The sequence below is a fragment of the Gobio gobio genome (genome assembly GCF_949357685.1).
Source record: "Gobio gobio genome assembly, chromosome: 12".
Lineage (NCBI taxonomy): Eukaryota > Metazoa > Chordata > Actinopteri > Cypriniformes > Gobionidae > Gobio > Gobio gobio.
In genome coordinates, this window is record NC_137105.1 from 10,735,733 (window position 1) to 10,757,495 (window position 21,763).

General features: G+C 38.4%; 1 protein-coding gene across 2 annotated transcripts in view; it reads right to left on the minus strand.

Moving 5' to 3' along the window:
• Positions 1-679: 679 nt before the first annotated feature.
• fam184ab (family with sequence similarity 184 member Ab) overlaps positions 680-21,763 on the minus strand; it is a 208,681-nt gene continuing 187,597 nt past the window's right edge. Inside the window, exons 17-19 of one of the 2 annotated variants that reach the window (XM_079832089.1) lie at positions 17,393-17,497; positions 14,491-14,699; positions 680-1,337 (exon numbers count right to left, since the gene is read on the minus strand). In XM_079832089.1, coding sequence (XP_079688215.1) covers positions 1,256-1,337; positions 14,491-14,699; positions 17,393-17,497 — 396 coding nt within the window. In that variant the 3' untranslated portion in view covers positions 680-1,255. The remainder of the gene's footprint in view (positions 1,338-14,490; positions 14,700-17,392; positions 17,498-21,763) is intronic. The other variant, XM_079832090.1, reaches the window with a different exon arrangement.

The following is a 21,763-nucleotide window of genomic DNA, read 5'->3' on the forward strand; positions in this document are numbered from 1 at the left end:
ATGTATTTAAATCGCATTATTTAAATTAATGCAACAGCCTCATTACATTAAAAAAAATCTTATTATGCTTGTAAAATGACAAGAAAAATGTATTTTATTGAATATTAACAGCTAGGGAATGTCACTTTTGGCAATCGATTAATTGCATCCAAAATAAAAGTTTGTATTTACATAATATATGTGTGTACTGTGTATAATTATTATGCATGTATATATTTAAGAAAAATATGTGTATATATATATATATATATATATATATATATATATATATATATATATATATATATATATATATATATATATATATATATATATACACACAGTATATGCAAAAATTTCTTAAATATTATTTCTTAAATGTATTTACTTATATTCTAAATAACTTTAGAAAGTTATACATAACGTACACTATTTAAACGAATTCAATGGAATTAATGTATAATTATGTATTTAAATTACATTATATTTTAATGAATGCAACAACCTCGTTACATATATATATATTATTATTATGCTAGGGAATGTGTACCTTTTGGTTTCTCTTATGTCCCATTCTGCAGGTCATTTAACATTTCTAAAAAATAAAATAAATAAAGCTGCACATAAACTTACCTCTCATCTCCGATTATGTATTTGTCATTGCAGGGGTAATTGTTCTTATATCAAGAAAAAGCCAAATGACAATAAAAGTGTTTATTGTTTCTTCTTTCAGGGCAATATGTGTTGATGTATATGAAAATACAGGCATTTTAAATCATATGTTCTTTGCTTTTGGTTCCTTGAATGGTAAAAGTTCACTCACATAACAGACACACTTTATTAAATGTCACAATAATTATTTATTCTTACGCATACACCAGTAATATAAATATAAAATATGCATTTATTTTAAAATTAGTGAGACATCATTATATCTGTGTTGAGACATCCATACAAACAGTTTAATCCTACCAAAATTGATAATGCAGCTGTAACAAAGTCAGTACGGTGGCATTCTAAAATTAGATACAGAGGAGACAATACTGTTGTTGTTTTTTTTCGCTTTTAACAAATAGTAATTAGCAGCGTATGCACCACTCTATAGAAACTGCAGTAAATTAAACGTCAAACATACCTATCGTCACTGTAAAAACAACAAACCCATTCACAGTGGGGAGGGGGGAAAAGAACAAATGAAAGGATGTGTCGTTAAATAATATATTACTTTTTTGTCTTTTTTGTTTGGTTTGGTCGACATGCTCTTTAATTGCAAAAGTCAGAAGGAGAAGTACTGAGCGAACCACTCTTGTCTCTGGGGGTCTGGAGAGGTCACGGGTGATTCTTCTCCTTCAGGAGGGCTGAGGAGAAAAACAAACAGAGAGAGAGAGACAGAGATAGAGATAGAGACAAAGAAACAGAAAGAGAGGCAGTCAGAGACATGGAGAGCATCCCAAAACCACTGTAAACTGCAGTCTGAGCTGCACTGATAGCAGAGAAAACACTGGTTTGTGTGTTCGTGTGCTTTTAATGTACGTGTGTATTTTTATTTTTTTATTTGATGAGATCCCAGGAACCGAGTGATATCAATAGGTAATTGCACTTGGAAAAAAAGTACTACGTTATTATTTAAAGTATCATGTAAATACCATGGTTATGAATATGGTATTCATTCAGTAACAAATTAACATTACCAGTGGCTCCGGCGACTATGCCATAATAAAAGTCCCGCCGGCGACTATGCCATAATAAAAGTCCCGCTGCCCGCTAAGCGTGTGTTTCGGCTCTTCTTATTAACAATCACTCCTGCGGCCTTGCTCAGCTCCACAACACTCGGTTCTGCTCTGGTTCATACTACAGTAACGTTAATAATCGCATCCATGAACATGATTTCTGCCTGAGTCCTATCCCGATTCTTTTCCACCGGCTGTGAGGTAAAGACCTCATGTTCCAAGATTCTGCGCTCAAAAGTGGTCATCAAACTACGCCTTTGTTTTGAATAGGCGAAAACCTCTAGAGGACGGAAAAGTTACATAGTGCAGCTTTAATAAGGTTGATTTTTTTGGGCTGCTTTCCAGCTGTATTTACACTGTTTTAGCATTGCTTTCTTTGTTAGGTTTAGTAACTTTAGAAAAAGGAGTTTATTTTCTACTCAAAATGACACATTCATATTCGAAAAACGATCTATCGAATGATATTAATGATTTTATTACCGTAGAATGAGCCATTTCTATCTCCATACACCGCGCCCGCGGGTCCCCTTACAGTGAAGTCACCATTTTGTGCCGTCCTGTTTCTACAGTAGCCCTAAACCATGGGGTGTCCAAACTCGGGAGGGCCACTGTCCTGCAGAGTTTAGCTCCAACTTGCCTCAACACACCTGTCAGGAAGTTTCTAGTATGCTTAATAAGACCTTGATTAGCTAGTCCAGGTGTGTTTAATTGGGGTCGGAGCTAAACTCTGCAGGACAGTGGCCCTCCAGGAGCAGGATTGGACACCCCTGCCCTAAACGGACAAACTACAGAGTGCTAGCTACTCTCTGCTGTCTCAGACGACAAATTTTTTGTCCTATGTCGGCCACCGTAGCTTCACTATGTGCTCCGAAAGGGAGGAGGGGTGCAATTCACAACCTCACCACTAGATGCCCCTTAAAATCACACACTGCACCTTTAATTCATTGTTATATTATTTGAGTAAAAAGTTAATTTTGTTACATTTACTTAACTTAGTTAAGTAGATCTTACTTAAATCTATATGTGGAATTAAATTAAGTAATATTTACTTAGTTACTTTATGAATGTTAAGTTCAATAGTAAGTAGATTTTACTTGATAATAACAGGTAAGTTGTACAGAGCAGTAGCAGTCAAATTTACTGTGCAAATTGTGAAGATGCTTTTCAAGTAAATCCTTGAAAAAAAGTTATTTCTTTCAGTGTATTCAAATGATTTCTGAAGGATGACGTGACACTGACGACTGGAGTAATGATGCTGAAAATTGCTTTGATCAAAGGAATAAATTACATTTTAAGAAAGAAATGAATAGAAAACAGTTATTTTAAAATGTACAAATATTGTGTTTTTTTATACTTATTTTTTTGAGTAGATAAACAGTTTCTTTAACAAATTCTCTGCAAAATCTTCCCAGGCAGCTCAAAAAACAAAACAAAAATCAATTTCCCCCAAGGTGAAGTCTGCGTCACACTTCACCTTCCGGACCAGAACCCGCTTTCAATCCTGATTAATTTAGCCCTCAGGTCAATGTTTATAGACACTTTTTCTTCTTTCTCCCTAAACACTCTGCTCTTTAAAAGCATAAACACACCTCTTGAATGCTTCATTGTTTAGTCAGAGGAAAGAGTTTCTCTGAGCTAAAAGGTTTCTTTCAGGTAGCTCAGCTGTGCTTGAAATGCTGACTGACTGACTGACGTCAGGACTTCTGTGCAGCGCAATGACGGCTGGCTGATGCCTTCTTGCTTTATAAAGAGTTTACCACCTGGAAGTCTGGAGAGTTACAGAGTAGAAGGTAAGAGAGATGGTTGGAGCTTGCTCGCTTGCTCCATCCATCCATCTATCTGTTCGTCCATCCATCTGTCCATCCATCCATCGATTTATCTATCCGTCCCTCCACCCATCCATCTGTTTGTTCATCCATCCATCGATTTATCTATCTGTCCATCCATCCATCTGTTTGTCCATCCATCCATCCATCCATCCATCCATCCATCCATCTGTTTGTCCATCCATCCATCCGTTTGTCCATCCATCAATCTACCCACTCATCCATCTATCTGTTCATCCATCAATCATTCAACCAACCATCTGTTCGTCCATCCATCCATCCATCTTTTTATTTGTTCATCAATATCTATCTATCTATCTATCTATCTATCTATCTATCTATCTATCTATCTATCTATCTATCTATCTATCTATCTATCTATCTATCTATCTATCTATCTATCTATCTATCTATCTATCTATCTATCTATCTATCTATCTATCTGTTCGTCCATCAATCAATCCATCCATCCATCCATCATCCATCTTTCTGTGCGTTCATCAATCCATCCATCCATCCATCCATCCATCCATCCATCCATCTTTCTGTTTGTTCATCAATCCATAAATCAATCTGTTTGTCCGTCCATCCATCCATCCATCCATCCATCCATCCATCCATCCATCCATCCATCCATCCATCCATCCATCCATCCATCCATCCATCCATCCATCCATCCATCCATCCATCCAATCCATTCATCCACCTGTTCGTCCATCCAACCATCCATCCATCTTTCTGTTCATTCATTCATCAATCCATCCATCCATCCATCTTTCTGTTCGTTCATCAACCCATCCATCCATCCATCCATCTTTCTGTTCGTTCATCAATCCATGCATCCTTCCATCTATCTTTTCGTCCATCAATCCATCCATCCATCCATCCACCCATCCATCTTTCTATTTGTTCATCAATCCATTCATCCATCTGTTTGTCCATCTATCTATCTATCTATCTATCTATCTATCTATCTATCTATCTATCTATCTATCTATCTATCTATCTATCTATCTATCTATCTATCTATCTATCTATCTATCTATCTATCTATCTATCTATCTATCTATCTATCTATCTATCTATCTATCTATCTATCTATCTATCTATCTATCTGTTCGTCCATCAATCAATCCATCCATCCATTCATCCATCTGTTTGTCCATCCATCCATCCATCCAATCCATTCATCCACCTGTTCGTCCATCCAACCATCCATCCATCCATCTTTCTGTTCGTTCATCAACCCATCCATCCATCCATCCATCCATCCATCCATCCATCCATCCATCCATCCATCCATCCATCCATCCATCCATCCATCCATCCATCCATCCATCCATCCATCCATCCATCCATCCATCCATCCATCCATCCATCCATCCATCCATCCATCCATCCATCCATCTATCTATCTATCTATCTATCTATCTGTCTGTCTGTCTGTCTGTCTGTCTGTCTGTCTGTCTGTCTGTCTGTCTGTCTGTCTGTCTGTCTACATTTTTTTTATTATAAATTACATGGTTTTCTTTCAACTTTTTGGATTTCTTACATTCAAATTTGAATTGCTATTTTGCATCCTGTTTAAAGTCAATTCAACAGGAACCGAATTAGAAACAAAAAGATCAAAATGTGTGCCCGCTGACTACCAGAAATCTGTCAAAGTCAGCCAATCAGGTTGAAGCTTGACATTTTGAGACACTGATGTGTGCAATGTGCATCTGACGTTTCATGACTGTGCCATCTACTGCAGATGACGGATAAATAAAGCATTTATTACTCTAATGTGAAAGTAGTTGGCAAAGTTGAGTCAGCCTCCAGACGAACTCAGAAACTCCCACTCTTGTGTTTTCGAACTTCTGAATCTTGGTATTGTTGGCTTGAAATCTAATCTCTATTCTTTCATATCTCCAATAAAATCAATGTGCTTTGTTCCCTGATGCCTGAGCTGCAGCAAACTCAATTTAACGCTCAATCGAGCATTTACATCAGCCTGTTCAGCACTAATGTAACTTCTACCTGCACTGAGACACAGGATCATGAGTTAAACACCTTCAAAGGAGCACATCTGAAACATCTGAAGGAGCTATGCAAAATGGCATCTGTGCAAAATTATTGTGAATTAGAGAGATTTTAATACATTCTGATGGCTGTTCACACAGCAGTCTTGCACAATTTTTTTATTAATATGTAAACGTGCTACACTGAACAGAATGTTTGGATAGGACATATTGACGTTGATGTATTTTCTATTAAAACATGACTTTGGATAGAATTTATCAAAAAGATTGTTGATTTTTTTTATTAAATGTTTTAAATAATAACCTAATTATCATTCTAGAGAGCATTCGACTGGACAAAAATCTATATTTGTTCTCTATTTTCCCAGACTGTACAGTTTTAGGGCCCTATCATACACCCGGCGCAATGTGATGCCAGGCGCGATCCAAGTGTTTTTTGCTAGTTTCAGCCCGACGCAGTTATCATTTTCATGTCCATCGCCATGTTGTTTAAATAGCAAATGCACTCGTGCTCAACTGTTCGCATGGGCGTGCTGGTCTGAAAACAAGGTGTGCTCAGGCACATTGTTGGCGCGTTGCTAGTTTGAGGAATTGAAAACGACTGCACCATTGACCAACAAAAACCTGGTCTAAAGTCAATAGCACAGTATTTTTGTGTTATGTAAAGGGTGCGTTAGTAATCCTGCAGAGTCCTGCATGTGGGCGGGTACGACCCGCTAGCATTTGATGTAACGGGTGGAATAATATTTACGTGTCGGGCGGCAGTAGGCACGGGTGGGCTGCGGGTCCAATTGCCAAGATTATTTCGACTCAATCTGGTACACAGTGATAGGCAGATGCTTCCAAACGGTGCCGTGATTGTGCTCACACTCTGTCTGCAGACCGTTAAAGGATTCTGCGCCCCTTTAAGCACTGCCAGTCCCGCTGCATCTGATTGACAGCTATAGTGATTATATTAAAGGGAGCGCGCTTTGCTTGCTTTCTGTATTTAATGTATTCAAAATATTAATAAAAGTTTTAGCCTATTTTTTATGCTGGTAAAAAGAACCAATGGTCACATATACACTGCAGAGTTTCAGAAGAGCGGCATTTAAATGCAGAGTTAAAATATATACATATAATATAGTTTACAGGACAGATGTCGCTCTCTCTCTCTCTCTCTCTCGCTCTCGCTCTTTCTTCTTCTTCGTTGTTAACATGATGGGCTGCGTGTCTATTAATTGTTCTTGCATGAACTCATAATGAGTAATGTTTATTGCTTTCGTTACATGAAATAAATAAATACATGTTTTTGTATACTTTGTGTGGGAAATTTAATGCGGGTGCGGGTCAGGTCGCGGTTTTCATGTCATGCGAGTCAGGTCGGGTCGGGTACGGAATAAAATTAGTGTTTCTGTCAGATATCGGGTCGGGTACGGAATTAAATTAGTGTTTCTGTCGGATATCGGGTCGGGTACGGAATAAAATTAGTGTTTCTGTCAGATATCGGGTCGGGTACGGAATTAAATGAGTGTTTCTGTCGGATATCGGGTCGGGTACGGAATTAAATGAGTGTGTCTGTCGGATATCGGGTCGGGTACGGAATTAAATGAGTGTTTCTGTCGGATATCGGGTCGGGCACGGAATTAAATGAGTGTTTCTGTCGGATATCGGGTCGGGCACGGAATTAAATTAGTATTTCTGTCGGATATCGGGTCGGGTATGGAATGAAATGAGTGTTTCTGTCGGATATTGGGTCGGTATGGAATTCAATTAGTGTTTCTGTCGGATATCGGGTCGGGTAGGGAATTAAATTAGTGTTTCTGTCGGATATCGGGTCGGGTACGGAATTAAATTAGAGTTTCTTTCGGATATTGGGTCGGGTACGGAATTCAATTAGTGTTTCTGTCGATATTGGGTCGGGTATGGAATTCAATTAGTGTTTCTGTTGGATATCGGGTCGGGTATGGAATTCAATTAGTGTTTCTGTTGGATATCGGGTCGGGTATGGAATTCAATTAGTGTTTCTGTTGGATATTGGGTCGGGTATGGAATTCAATTAGTGTTTCTGTCGGATATCGGGTCGGGTATGGAATTCAATTAGTGTTTCTGTCGGATATCGGGTCGGGTATGGAATTCAATTAGTGTTTCTTTCAGATATCGGGTCGGGTATGGAATTCAATTAGTGTTTCTTTCAGATATCGGGTCGGGTATGGAATTCAATTAGAGTTTCTTTCGGATATTGGGTCGGGTATGGAATTCAATTAGTGTTTCTGTCGGATATCGGGTCGGGTATGGAATTCAATTAGTGTTTCTGTTGGATATCGGGTCGGGTATGGAATTCAATTAGTGTTTCTGTTGGATATCGGGTCGGGTATGGAATTCAATTAGTGTTTCTGTTGGATATCGGGTCGGGTATGGAATTCAATTAGTGTTTCTGTTGGATATCGGGTCGGGTATGGAATTCAATTAGTGTTTCTGTTGGATATCGGGTCGGGTAGGGAGTTAAATTAGTGTTTCTGTCGGATATCGGGTCGGGTAGGGAATTCAATTAGTCAGGGCCGGCCCTGACCAATTTGCTGCCCTAGGCAAGATTTTACTTGGTGCCCCTTGTATCAAGGTTTAGCACTACATGTTATCTGTCTAAATTGTGGAATTACTACTGTTTAATTTTTGTAATGCATTAATGTTTTTATTTTTAATGTTGTTGTTTTATATGTTGTCCAGTCCATTCTACCCCGTCATTATGTTCATGATATTATTATTATTATTTTATTTTTTAAAAGGCTGATGATAGTTAAACTATACAAAAATAGCACCTACGCCACATTACAGCCCAAACACAAATAGCAAGAGTGCATCTAACATTCATGCACAAACTATTCATTGAGAACTAGCAAAAGTGTTTGTCTTCCAGTAGATGGCAGCAATCTTTCACTTAACTACGTGCATTCATGTTTTCACCATGAATTAAACTGAGAAATGTAGATATTTAATGTGAAATTTAAATCAAATATTGCCATTTTAAATAAACCTGTATATAAATATCATTACTAATTTCGGCAAATACATTTTAAAATGTCCATATGTCCCCTTAAAACTGCACGTCTGTAGAGTAAAAACATTAGGCTATTCAAAAAGTGATAGTATTTGCAATTTAATAATAAGATCATGTGTGTGTGAAACAAGATTCACTTGTTTAAAACACCATAATTAATTACATAAACATTTACTTAACCATTAATTCGCTAATAAACATCGAGGTAAACAACTCTATGGACATTATTCATGACATAAGATATTTTTTTCTTGTTTTCTGGGGGGGTTGATCTACCAAATGGGGTGAGAAAAATGATCTTATTTCAGTTTGGGACAGAAACAAGAAACAAGATTTCAATCAGAAACTAGATTATTTTTCTCACCCCATTGGCAGATAATTTAGCTTGTTTTAAGCACAAACTCACTTAATTTTGTCAATGAAAATATATCTTATGTCATTTTACTTATCTAGTAAATGCATCTTGATTTAAGAAGTTTTAGATATTTAGACTAGAAACAAGACAAAAATACTAAGTAAGAAGAGCATTTTTTGCTGTGTATCCCTTATCTTCCCTGCATCAGAGGGCTTCTGTCTTTTTTGACTCTACAATCCGGCCATCCGTCATAAATAATCAGGCAACTTTCACTGTGTCTACACCTGGCGCGAGTGGTCAAGCACCCTACAAAATGAAAGCAAAGCTGTCTGCGTTAGATGCGGCGAGAGGCGACGCGACACAACAAATTTCCCTAACATTAAACTGATCGCGCATTCTATTTCTGACGCAGTTCAAGCTCGGCGGGGGAGATTGATGAGGCGGACCGGGAAGAGGCGGTGGACTTAGTTACGTTTTTTTTGCGCTTTATTTGGTAATATTTCGAATATTAATAAAATATTATCAGTAATACATTTTGGTGCCCCTATATGGATGAGTGGCGCCCCTAGCATTTGCCTATTCCGCCTATGCCACGGGCCGGCCCTGCAATTAGTGTTTCTGTCGGATATCGGGTCGGGTACGGAATTCAATTAGTGTTTCTGTCGGATATCGGGTCGGGTACAGAATTCAATTAGTGTTTCTGTCGGATATCGGGTCGGGTAGGGAATTAAATGAGGGTTTCTGTCGGATATTGGGTCGGGTATGGAATTCAATTAGTGTTTCTGTCGGATATCGGGTCGGGTAGGGAATTAAATGAGGGTTTCTGTCGGATATTGGGTCGGGTAGGGAATTCAATTAGTGCTTCTGTCGGATATCGGGTCGGGTACAGAATTCAATAAGTGTTTCTGTCGGATATCGGGTCGTGTAGGGAATTAAATTAGGGTTTCTGTCATATATTGGGTCGGGTATGGAATTCAATTAGTGTTTCTGTCGGATATCGGGTCGGGTATGGAATTCAATTAGTGTTTCTGTCGGATATCGGGTCGGGTAGGGAATTAAATTAGTGTTTCTGTCGGATATCGGGTCGGGAATTAAATTAGGGTTTCTGTCGGATATCGGGTCGGGTACGGAATTCAGTTAGTGTTTCTGTCGGATATCGGGTCGGGTATGGAATTAAATTAGTGTTTCTGTCGGATATTGGGTCGGGTATGGAATTCAATTAGTGTTTCTGTCGGATATCGGGTCGGGTAGGGAATTAAATTAGGGTTTCTGTCGGATATCGGGTCGGGTACGGAATTAAATGAGTGTTTCTGTCGGATATTGGGTCGAGTAAGGAATTAAATTAGTGTTTCTGTCGGATATCGGGTCGGGTACGGAATTAAATGAGTGTGTCTGTCGGATATTGGGTCGAGTAAGGAATTAAATTAGTGTTTCTGTCGGATATCGGGTCGGGTGTGCTGTTAATAAAGCGGGTTAATCAAAAAGGACCCGTGCAGGACTCTGGCACATACACTGGCTTATTACACACACAGGGACGCGCAGCAGCACACAAACATTTTTGAATATTAAAAATAAAAGGATTCCTCTCGGGAGAAGCGTTCAGTCTTTCCCCTCGCAAATTCCTCCATGTAAATAGCGAATCCACCATGGTGCAAGCGCAACTGGCTTTTAAAGGGAATGGAAGATGAGACTCTGATTGGTTTATTGCACGTTACGCCCAAAACACACCCATGACTCAGTAAGAGAGTAGGTACAACCCTTTTGGACCATGCACCTGGCACGCAGACAGTTTTTTCCGTCGGTAAACTAGCAAAAGTGGATTCGGACACGCCCTAAGTGCACCTGCACCATGCGCTAAGATCGTTAAAATAGGGCTCTTAATGTGCATACTAATCAACTAAAAGTGAATTTTGTCAACTTTTAGGAATAAATTAGTATTTAAACGGCCTTGAAGTGAACGCATATCGAGTAAAAGCCACAAAACTCAAGTGTCAAATTACAAATAGCACATTTAAAAATTTTTTTGATACCCTAAAGCTCAAGTGCACCCTAAAGCATTCAGTGCTAATGGACACTAAATCATAATTCTCATAAAATGGCATATTTGCCCACTTGACCCCACTTGAATCTTAAAAAAATACTCTAGTTCAGTTGCTAAGTGGACCAGATGTCACCCTGACATGAACTGAACACAGACTGTGTGAGAGCCATATGAGTGTCTCATGACAAAACCCCGCACAAGTCTACCTTGCTGCGTTCACTTGCACCTCATTTACATTCACACCAGCATGCAAGGAAGAACGCGCAATGGTGCTTCAGATGAGATGGTACTTCCTGGGTCAAGAGCAGCCGCAACAGTGACACAGCAAAACATGCATGACACGACCACCGCTTACAACATGCCAACTGCAAAAGCAGAGCCATAGGCAAAGGTTTATTGTAGAAAAAAAGAGTGGGAATATTATATTTAAAGCCCAAAACAGTGCAATTTACATGTTCACATATATGCAAGAGTACATTATGGAAAATGTATATTTTTTTCCCCAAATACACAATGTAAAAATATGTAAATGTTCATGACATGTGGTCTTCAAGGACAGTAAAAAACAGTTACATACTGTAACAGATGAGTCATATAACTTCCATCACAAACAGAAAACACAACACAGAGACAGACACCAACTCCCAGCATGCACTGCGACAGTAGGGACACATGCTCCCATTTGCATTCCAATGCCATTTCCAAAGCTCATCTATGGGACTTCAGAAAGTAACATTATGCATACATGTACATCAGTGTTAGGAAAAAGCTCAAGTATCCCTTTTATTTGCCTGATGTGGATGCACTGGCTGCGTTCGGAATGGAATACTAGCTTCTTGCATACTAGCTTCCTGCATATCGGCGATATGCAATGAGAACGTTTCAAAAAGTAGTATGCTATATTGTTAGCATGACTGCATTACGCTTCATGTTTGAGTCAACAAGCGGCATGCAGTTAGCATCTCAGAAATGAATTGAAAAAATGAGAAAAACTAAAATATACATATTAAAATATATAATCACATACTTTAGTGCAGTGTTGCTGAAAAAAATAATAATAATTTGTTTCATTTAATTAAAGCTGAAATTAAACAAAATATAAATTTCATATGTGAACATAAAATGTGCTTTTGCAACTAACTGAAATAAATCCCTTTAAGCTGAAGTACTAAAATTCCTAAAACAAAAACTGAAAAAAGCACATAAAACTTACACTAAAATTTATGAAAACTAGGGCTGGCAATCGATTCATTTTTTTAAAGCTAATTAATCGCAATTTATCCCGAATAAAAACGTTTTTTATATTTTTATATTGTAATAATTTCACAGTTACTCTCCAAATTAATGTATAAACAACTTAAATACAGTATATTTGTTGTAATGGCATCTTTTTATGAAGGGCAGTATCACTGATACTAAAACTGCTAATTTAAAAAAAAAATTTACATTAATGATAGACATTCAACATTACGAAATAATTACAAGCTATATCAATTCCAAATGAACTTAAAATAATCTTCACATAAACTCATTATAATAAATGTCATATTTACCTGTGGCAATGTCTAACAGTTTGGAAAATACAGAAATTGAATTGTCGAAGTTAAAATTGAAGTTATCAAACTGTCTACATTGCATAAATAATACATTAAATATAGAATAACTCCTTATTAAAGCTACCATTTTCTCTGTTCCCTTTGTTCTGTGATTAACATTAATGACAGACATCATCAGTGCTGCTGTCACTTTAAGATCTGCCGCTGACGAACATGACACGGATCTGACAATATATATAGACGTAGTGTCCGTTACGTCACCCATAGGATTCTGAAGAGCAGTTTTGAAGCGTAAAGTAGGGATGAGCTGGCCATTGCCATTTTGGCAGCGCGTCATCGCTCGTCACTCCCGGATAACAGAAAATGGGCAAAGAGGCGGGACGTGGGTGGAGCTGAGGTGATGTGATGACTAACAGACAGCAGACAAACGGCTATCCACCTGTCACTCAAAGTGGCCACGCCCTCAATTATGCAGCACTTTAAGGCTTTATATAATGTAAACGAATGAGTTATAAAAAAATTCACCCCCTCGCAGTTGTCAAGAAGGGCAAAATTAGCCGTATAGACAAAAAACACAATTAGTACCAGGCTGTAAACGTGTTTTTCTGCTGTAAAGTTGGGCATTTTAACATGGGGCTCAATTAGATTCTGCTCCCTTCTATGGCCTGTCCCTAGCGGTCAGACGATGAATTGCAGTTTAAGTCACTTCCGTATTGGCTTCAAGAGAAACTGCGGGAGGTAGCCGCTTGGTTGTCACACGCATCTAATTTTCTCCACAACTCTTTTAAGTTAATTTAAGACGTTATTTAACTAATTTAAGATGCACTTCTGAGAATATTCAACAAAATGGGCATTTTGGCATAATTCTGTGTGTCATTGTTCATTTAAGCGCAAGGAGAACTCAATTCTGGAGCGCGTCTTTCAGACAAGGGATGCGTCTCAATCGGCTTATAGTTCAGAAGTCAGGGCACTGATCAGGGAGTCGGCCACATTCATACACAATACTGATTCACGACCTAGGAAGCTAGGGAGCTGATTGAGACGCAACCAGAACGTTCACAGAGAGTGCGTTCTCTTTTGACTCGTCGCGCTTGAATGGTTTAAAAGCATTTGCATGAATAAGAGCGTGATCATATAAATGTAACGCTAAAAAAACGAATGCTGCGTTAATTGCGTTAAATATTTTGCGTTAATGCGCTAATTTTGACAGCACTAACGAAAACTGAAGATAGTTAAAAATAAATACTATTTTAGTATATAAATAATGCTAAAATAACATTGATTTTGTGTAAAATGTCATAACCTTTAGCAGTCCTATCGATAATGAAATTATTAAGAAAATAATGTTTAAAAAGTAGTTCAGGTTGATTCATCAGTGGAAATGAAAGACCAAACCGAAAGCATTGCATTATGGTATACAGTACCCAGCATAGTGTGTGTATAGTATACTGCAACATATAGTAGGGTATTCCATGCATACAGAATATTTTTTAGTATGGTAGTATTCCATTCCGAACAAGTGAACCGACTACAAAAGTACAATAAAAAAAAAGTATATATTTTTTTGCTTGGCAACATAAATTCTTCAAAGTATTCCCCCCAAAAATAGCACCAATCCAAACGGGAATTCTAACACGAACCTAGTCTGAGACCAGGGCGGCACACTCATTATTAAAGTTAATTACTTGTTTCGAAGGAGATCAGAGCCGTAATTCTGGATTTCACGCTCTCTGTTAGGCAGAGAGGAGCCTGGGAGACGCAAACACAAAGCAAACCATCCGAAGTTTCCGTGTGCATTTCCTTGGCACATAAAAGGGATACCACAGCTGCCTCTAGAAAAGTCAGGAGTGAGGAGTGGGCGGTACATTTTCAGTGTGCTGATGTGTTTGTCCGCTGGCCTGTGGTGCAGAGAGCGAGGCGTCTGCCGTGATGAGGTGCGCCTCACCTCGTCAATTTCTTGGGTTCGGTGAGAGGGGTTGGTGGGGGCAGGGGTTTGCTCGTGTTAGGCTCCAGCTGGTGAATGGGGGAGTTGGGGATGGGTTCGAGGCGGTTGGGCTGGGGCTGGCCGCTCCCTGTCCCCGAAGCCTCCACATTGGCCCTAAGATTGGCCGAGGTGCTGAATCGGGTGGCTGACTTGTCGTTCTTTCGCTTTTGCTACATAGGACGACAAGAAAGGCAAACAAAAAAGGAAGTTGGGAGAGCTTGATGCTCCATTTTTAAGAAGTTCTCTTGATCTCCTAATGATTGCTTCCTAACAAACGTCCCACCGAAAGTCAAGCTCTCAACACTCAGCAGAGGAAGCATCAGTCGCTCTCAGCCAATCAAATCAATGAGTCGAAAGAGATGTGTCAGAGGAAGAGGCTGTTGAAAATTTTCAGACTGAAAAAAGAATGGCTTGGAAAGCAAAGAAGAACTGGATGTCTAAACAGGAAGAGAACGCGGAGGAACGAGAGACACTGACACTCACACGTCGACACACACACACACACACACACACACACATATATGCACATGTAATCACTGACACTTGGAAGTTATAGAACACAGATGAGGGCAACAGTGAAATATCTGGTGAAACAGAATGACATCATTTAGACTGGGTCAGGAACTGCTGTGATGTATGGAACAAACATAATTTCCTCTTAAACTCTGGAAATACAGGAAGTTAAAGGGATGGTTCACTCAAAAAAGGAAATTTCGTTAATCATTTCCTAACCCTCGTGTTGTTTCAAACCCTTGAATAATGTACTGGTCTCTCTTTTTTATGCAATTGCAAGCTTTTAGGTATCAAAACATGCCCATAAAAGAATCATAAAAGAAGTCTATACAACTCGTGTGAACTCATATGATAGATGAAGAACAGACAAACAGATGTTACGCACTAATAACTTCCTGAATCAGACCCATTCAAGAACAAAATATTCAGATTCAATGAAAATATCAGAAACGAAATATAAAACTATTAAAAAAATTTTGTTAGTTGAACTAAAGCTGAAATAAAATAAACTGAATATCAGATGTAAAACAAAATGTTGCCATGGCTAAATTAAATAAATAAAAATTAAGTGCTAATTTAAGTACTAAAATGAATACAGCTGAAATAAAAATAAGCTATATAATAAAACAAAAACAAAAATTACAAAATTACAAAACAAAATTACTAAGACTTAAACTAAAAAATAAAAATATACAATTAAAAGCGCATTCAAAAGTATTATAACACTACATAAATAATACTATAATAAATACAACAATATTTTAGCATGGGTAGTATTGGTGGTATTCCATGCCGAACAAGTGTACACAATTAAAATAAAATACAATTTAATTTACAAATAAGAATAAAATAGATATCATATGGCTTCAGAACTATTTAAATATAGTGCACTAGTATTTAAATAATATGTACTAAATATGAGCAATTAAAATTGTATTTACTACTTTTATTATACTTTTTATGGGTGTTACAATATATTGTGTCGCAATATTTCGCAATAAATATGTATTGTGGATAGTGACAAAACAATATATATGGTGTATAGTTCACCCAAAATGAAAATTACTGTGTGAGGAAAAATTCAAGTTCACAGAGTTTTATTGTCCGTACTACATAACTACTAATTATATAATGCTGAATATAATGTATAATAATGCATAGGGGGATATGTGTGGGTCCTGATAATGCCAAATGTCTTATGTTGTCAGTAAAAAATGGCCTACGTTATTTTAAATATATCTAGTCAGTGACAGAGCATATTCATGTAAAATAATTCTGTATTTTCAGCTTCAGAATCATTAATATTTTTATTCTGGTGTCACCATTGTCCTGTGCATTGTGTTACCAGCACCAAGTCCAAGCCTATTCATTTCCACCCCCAAAGTAATACCAAATTTAGCATTTTAAATCAACAGTACATTTCTGTTAACCTTTTACCATATGTCTTTGAGTATCGCAATAATATCGTATCGTGAGTTCAGTATCGTGATATGTATCGAATCGTTACATGAAGGTATTGCTACACCCCTAGTGTTTTGTGTCCTTTTTGCTTCAGTCCCCATTCATTGCAATTGCATGGAAGAAATCAACCAGTACAATAAAATACATTCTCTTGTTTTCCATATAGGTTTGGAATCACATGAGAGTAAGTAAATTATGTCAGAAAATTCATTTTTGGGAGAACAAACCTTTTAATAAATGTGTGTGTGTGTGTCTGGGCATGCTCCCAGAGAACAGTGTTTCCAATGAACTCCAGTCTGGCATGTTGTATTGCCTTTTATTGCACCCTAGTAACACTGCATCCTAACCAGGCACAACACTTCTGCTTAAGTAGTTTTCACAGTAATCATCAGAGCATATTTGATGTTTAAAATACAGCTGTAGAACACGACATTGAACCATTGAGATTTCACTGTACAAGCAAGTAACCACTGGTTTGGAACTCAGATTAGCAAAGTACACTTATAATTTATCACTTTTTGTGTCATCCCTGGTTTGGATACAGTGTAAGAAATGACATTCAAGATGAACTATCAAGCCCCATTGAGAAATGCATTGATCCTACAACACTGCTGTCATTTCCAAAACTTAGTGAACTGCCTCAATGTCTACACTCTATACATTAGAAACGCATGTATGCACCAACAAACATGCACGTTTCAATTTCTTTGTGCTCTGCCAAGCAATTTTTTTTCTCAAAAGAGTGTATCCCATGCAAACAGCCAGCATCCACACTAAAATGGAGCCTAATCAGATCACTAGGTTTTGGAACAGCACTATGTCACACTCAAACTAACCAATTACCAGCTCCACACACAAGGACATAGTAGAGTACAAAAAGAAATCTTACCTTGACAAGAGGGTTAATGACACCAACATTGGGGTTTGTGTTGAATATTTTGTTGAAGTTGGTCTCTCTGTTTACAAGCTCCAGCTGGTAGAACTTTTTGTCATCCTGTAAAGAAAAGTAGATGCTTTCATGATTTTCATGGAGTGCCATTTGTCTCTAGAACATCTGATGAAGTGCAATAAACACACAAAAGTGTTTTGAAAGCTTAAATATATGAATAAAAAATTTATAATGAGCTTCTATTAAAATAAATTCTAGTTCACGTGATTGAAATTGTAATTGTAATTGTAATTTGGACACGCCCTGAGTGCACATGCGCCATGTGCTTCAGACCATGTGCCCAGATTGTTAAAAAAGGGCCCTATAAATTACATAATGAATTGACATCATCATTTAACTCCCATTTGACATTTATAATATTTTTTTCCTTCTTGACTTTCGTCAAATATCTCATCCACTCTGTGACATAAAACAAAGAAAATATAACTATAAAAGTTATATATTTTTTAATATCAAATCATATCCATGTTATTTTCATTTCAGCTTTGGTTCAGTTCAGCTAATAAACTGAAGTAGCCTGACAAGCCAGACCCACATTAAGATGTTGGGTCTGGGAACACACCATTGGCAGGGCTCAATCCGAGGGGCGGGATAAACGGTTATCTTTCAAATTCCCTCTGCACGCAATAGGATAGAGCTACAACCAACCAGAGCAACAAAGAAGGTGAAGCGGAGCTAGTTGATAGATTAAACTTAACTCTGAACACATCCTCCTTTCTTAACCCTCTGCTGCTCTTCGTTTAGGGGTTGCATTGGTCGTCTTCCGGGTCATAAGTGACCGGACACCTAAAAATTCAACTTCCTCCACCCCAGTAAAACCAATGCAATTTATTTTTCTTCAATAATATTTTTCTTTTTAATTTTGTATTTTGAGATGATTTGATGGCATTTTTTTATATTTATGCAATAATTATGGTCTATTTTTGCCATTGAAAATTATATATATATAAAAAAATTCTATTAAAAATTTTTTTTTTTTTATTATTGCAGTATTTTCAGGTTAAAATAGAGACTAGGCCTTGAATATATTTTTTTGAAGGCAGATTAGCGGCCTCTTTTGGCGCCCTCACTGAACTGATACGCAGAAGGTTGCCGGTTCTATCCCAGCGGTCACCACCAGTGTGTCCTTGAGCAAGGCACTTTACTCCACGTTGCTCCAGGGGGATTGTCCCTTTGGATAAAAGCGTTTGCCAAATGTAAATGTAATCCGAAATCGCCCCCTTAACCCTCAATCACTATTCCCTACTTTAGTCCACTAATACAGTTCACTTGAAGGAGTGAATGAAAACGAGTCGGACAGCCGCTGTGTGTACATCGGCTGTACACTCGTTATTGTGGTGTAATGTGGGATTGAATGAGTGCACTCGATTACGTCCACTATGGTTTCGGTCACCACTACAAATGACTGTCCCCTCAAATAGTGCCCTATTTAAGGGTATAGGGGGCGATTTCGGATTCAGCCTATGTTTTCAAGTAGCACGCGGAACCGCCATAACTCTGCCGTCATTATGTTAAGCCCGCCCGGCTAGAATTTGGTTTTTCCAGCTCGCAAGCCAACGGAGAGTTGCTAGACGCCCTGGCTGCAAATTATATTTGCTGCCGCTAGGGTGCGTCTAGCCTGGTCCTACCAGACTCTCGTACATTTCATTTGTAATGTACAGAGAGTCTGGCCACTCTCCATTGACAAGCGTTTACTTCCTTGAGGGCGGGTAATCTGTTGAAGTTTAAAACTATTGGATCTGCCCAGTGCCAATCTGGATGCGCCGTCGCCTTTTTTTCCTCACATGGAAATCTGTAAAAATAACTGTGCAGATTGTGCACGCCACCTCAGTGATAAAACTGCTCACTGCTCACGTGGTCTATAACATACTGTAAATAAAATATCATATGCTTGGTGTGATAAGAATAAATGCTGCTGTAAATAACGGCCCAATTCAAATGTTTGTGCCTTTTATTTTGAGCGTGATGAAATATATTGCTCTTGAAAATACTTGCCTGCATTTAAAGAAATACAAGTCTAGAAATGCATCCAAATGACAGCGAAGTGTGGCCGTACGGTGCTCTGCAGTGGTCAAAAAGGATATAAACACTGAATTTTGAAGTGATCTATTCTTGAAAACTCAGAGATGTGGATTCGGACAGCAATTAAATGACCACACGACCTTGGTGTTTATCTAAAACAGTAGGTAATTTGGCCGGGGAATTTTATGCTGGTGGTGGGAGACGGACGGCAATAAAATCACTGACTAGCCCCTGTAAATGATGGCAATGCCTTACGACCGCACGAGAAACAATTAACTTACCGGGGCTTCAGCCAACTCCTTCACCCCTAACGGAGCGAGCTGGAAAATCAAACTTTTCCCAGGACACAACATCATGGCCTCCAAAAAAACTCAGCAAAGATTGTTCTTGCTCCGGCTTTAACGGCTGGATATTCGGCAGCGGTGCCACAACGGAATGAATGGCTTCGCTCGCATCTTTCTCCGCCGCCATTACTGAACTACAACTCAAACTAGCGCACAACATCAGCGTCATCGTCCTCAGCCACTCCCTCTGTTCGCTGATTGGACCGGTAAAAATTTGTTCGGAGAAAACCTAACGCCCGTTTCACACATACTCCGTTTGCAGTGCGTATGCGGTGCATATTTTTTTCCGTACCCATGTTAACGGATTACAGCTGGACACCGAGAAGAACTGAGGCGGCACATTCCACGGAAGAGCCAGTGCTCTTGCAGATTTGTGTGTGTACTGTACACACATACATTATTGAATACTGCCAAACAGCTATATATATATATATAAAAAAAGGAAATTACCTGGTTTTAACGTCAAAACTACTCTCACTTTTACTTTTAGTGCAACAGCTTGCGTTTCTGACAACCGGATCACAAAATGTCACCTGAGATGGATGTTAATACCAGATGTGAATGGGGATTTTGAGGCTTTCTGAACTTGAGCCCAATCTTGGTCCTTGTTCAGCCTTTAAATAGCCATTTTCAATGTTAAATGAAAAAGCGAAGACCAGGAAAAAGATGGCTTTTAACTCTTTCCCCGCCAAACATGGAATTTTACGTTATTCGTGAGAAAACGCTTCCCCGCCAAACACAGAATTTTCGGAGTTTCCGTGTTTTCACTGTTATGCCGTAGGTATATTACGGTATGCTATTACGCATCTTCTGAAAGAGTACAGAATCTCCTGTTTAAAACACAGGTGAAGGAGAAGCAAAAAACCAAGCGATCGTATGTAAGCAAAGGCATATGTAAAATAACGTGATCATCAACATTAAACATTATATAAATCAAAACCTAATGTGCCTAATGTTACTGAATGAAATGTCCAGACGCCCGTTTCACACATACTCCGTTTGCAGTGCATATGCGGTGCGTAATTTTTTCCGTACCCATGTTAACGGATTACAGCTTTCACACTGCGCGCGGATGCTGTCCGTCAGTCCGTTCCAGGTGCGGTGCGTCTGCAGCAGTCCGGCGATCGTTTCCGTACCGAGTCTATTTTTTGCTGTGCTGCACTGCGGAATTAAAGTGACAGCACATTGTTCGCTTTAAAATAAACATGTACTGACGTGAAAATATAGTAATTTTACCACAGATGCATATAATTTAAAATATACTTTGTTTCAAAGTCAACACGTGGCTTTTTTTCTCTCGGGTAAAGCAAGGAAACTACACCTTACCTGGCATTTAGGCTAAAAAAAAATTAAATAATGGAGAGCGCGTACGTTCCTGGAGGTGGAAAAACAAAGGTCTTTATGACCTGCTTTTAAAAGGGTTTAAAAATGAAAGAAAAGACGAGAGTTGGCTGTTTTTGTATATAGCCTATTGTAAGTTTCTAATTTAAAATGTTTATAGGCTATAAGTATAAGAACTATATAAGCACTATAAAATATTTAAATGTTTTTGTGTGAGCTAAATCTAAAGTATAGGCTATAAAATATAAAGTAATTAATTGAATAAAACGTTGTTTAAATGTACTACGTTAAAACGTGACATCTATGAAAGTGTAAACAAAGAGAATTGCAATTCTGACAAGCCATGTTCAGTAACAACTTTTGGATTTGAAATAAAAAAATAATGAATAAATGCTGTGTTTGTGGTATACAACCGCGGATCAGTTGCGCGCTGCAAACGCAGCATATATGAAAGCACAACAGCGCCTGCTGCTCCTGCACCGCATACGCACCGCAACACGCACTGCAGACGCAGTATGTGTGAAACGGGCGTAAGACTATACAGCAGTCCCAGACGGAGTACTGGAGGAAAATGAAAATTGAGCGGAAGTACGTAGGAGGGCGG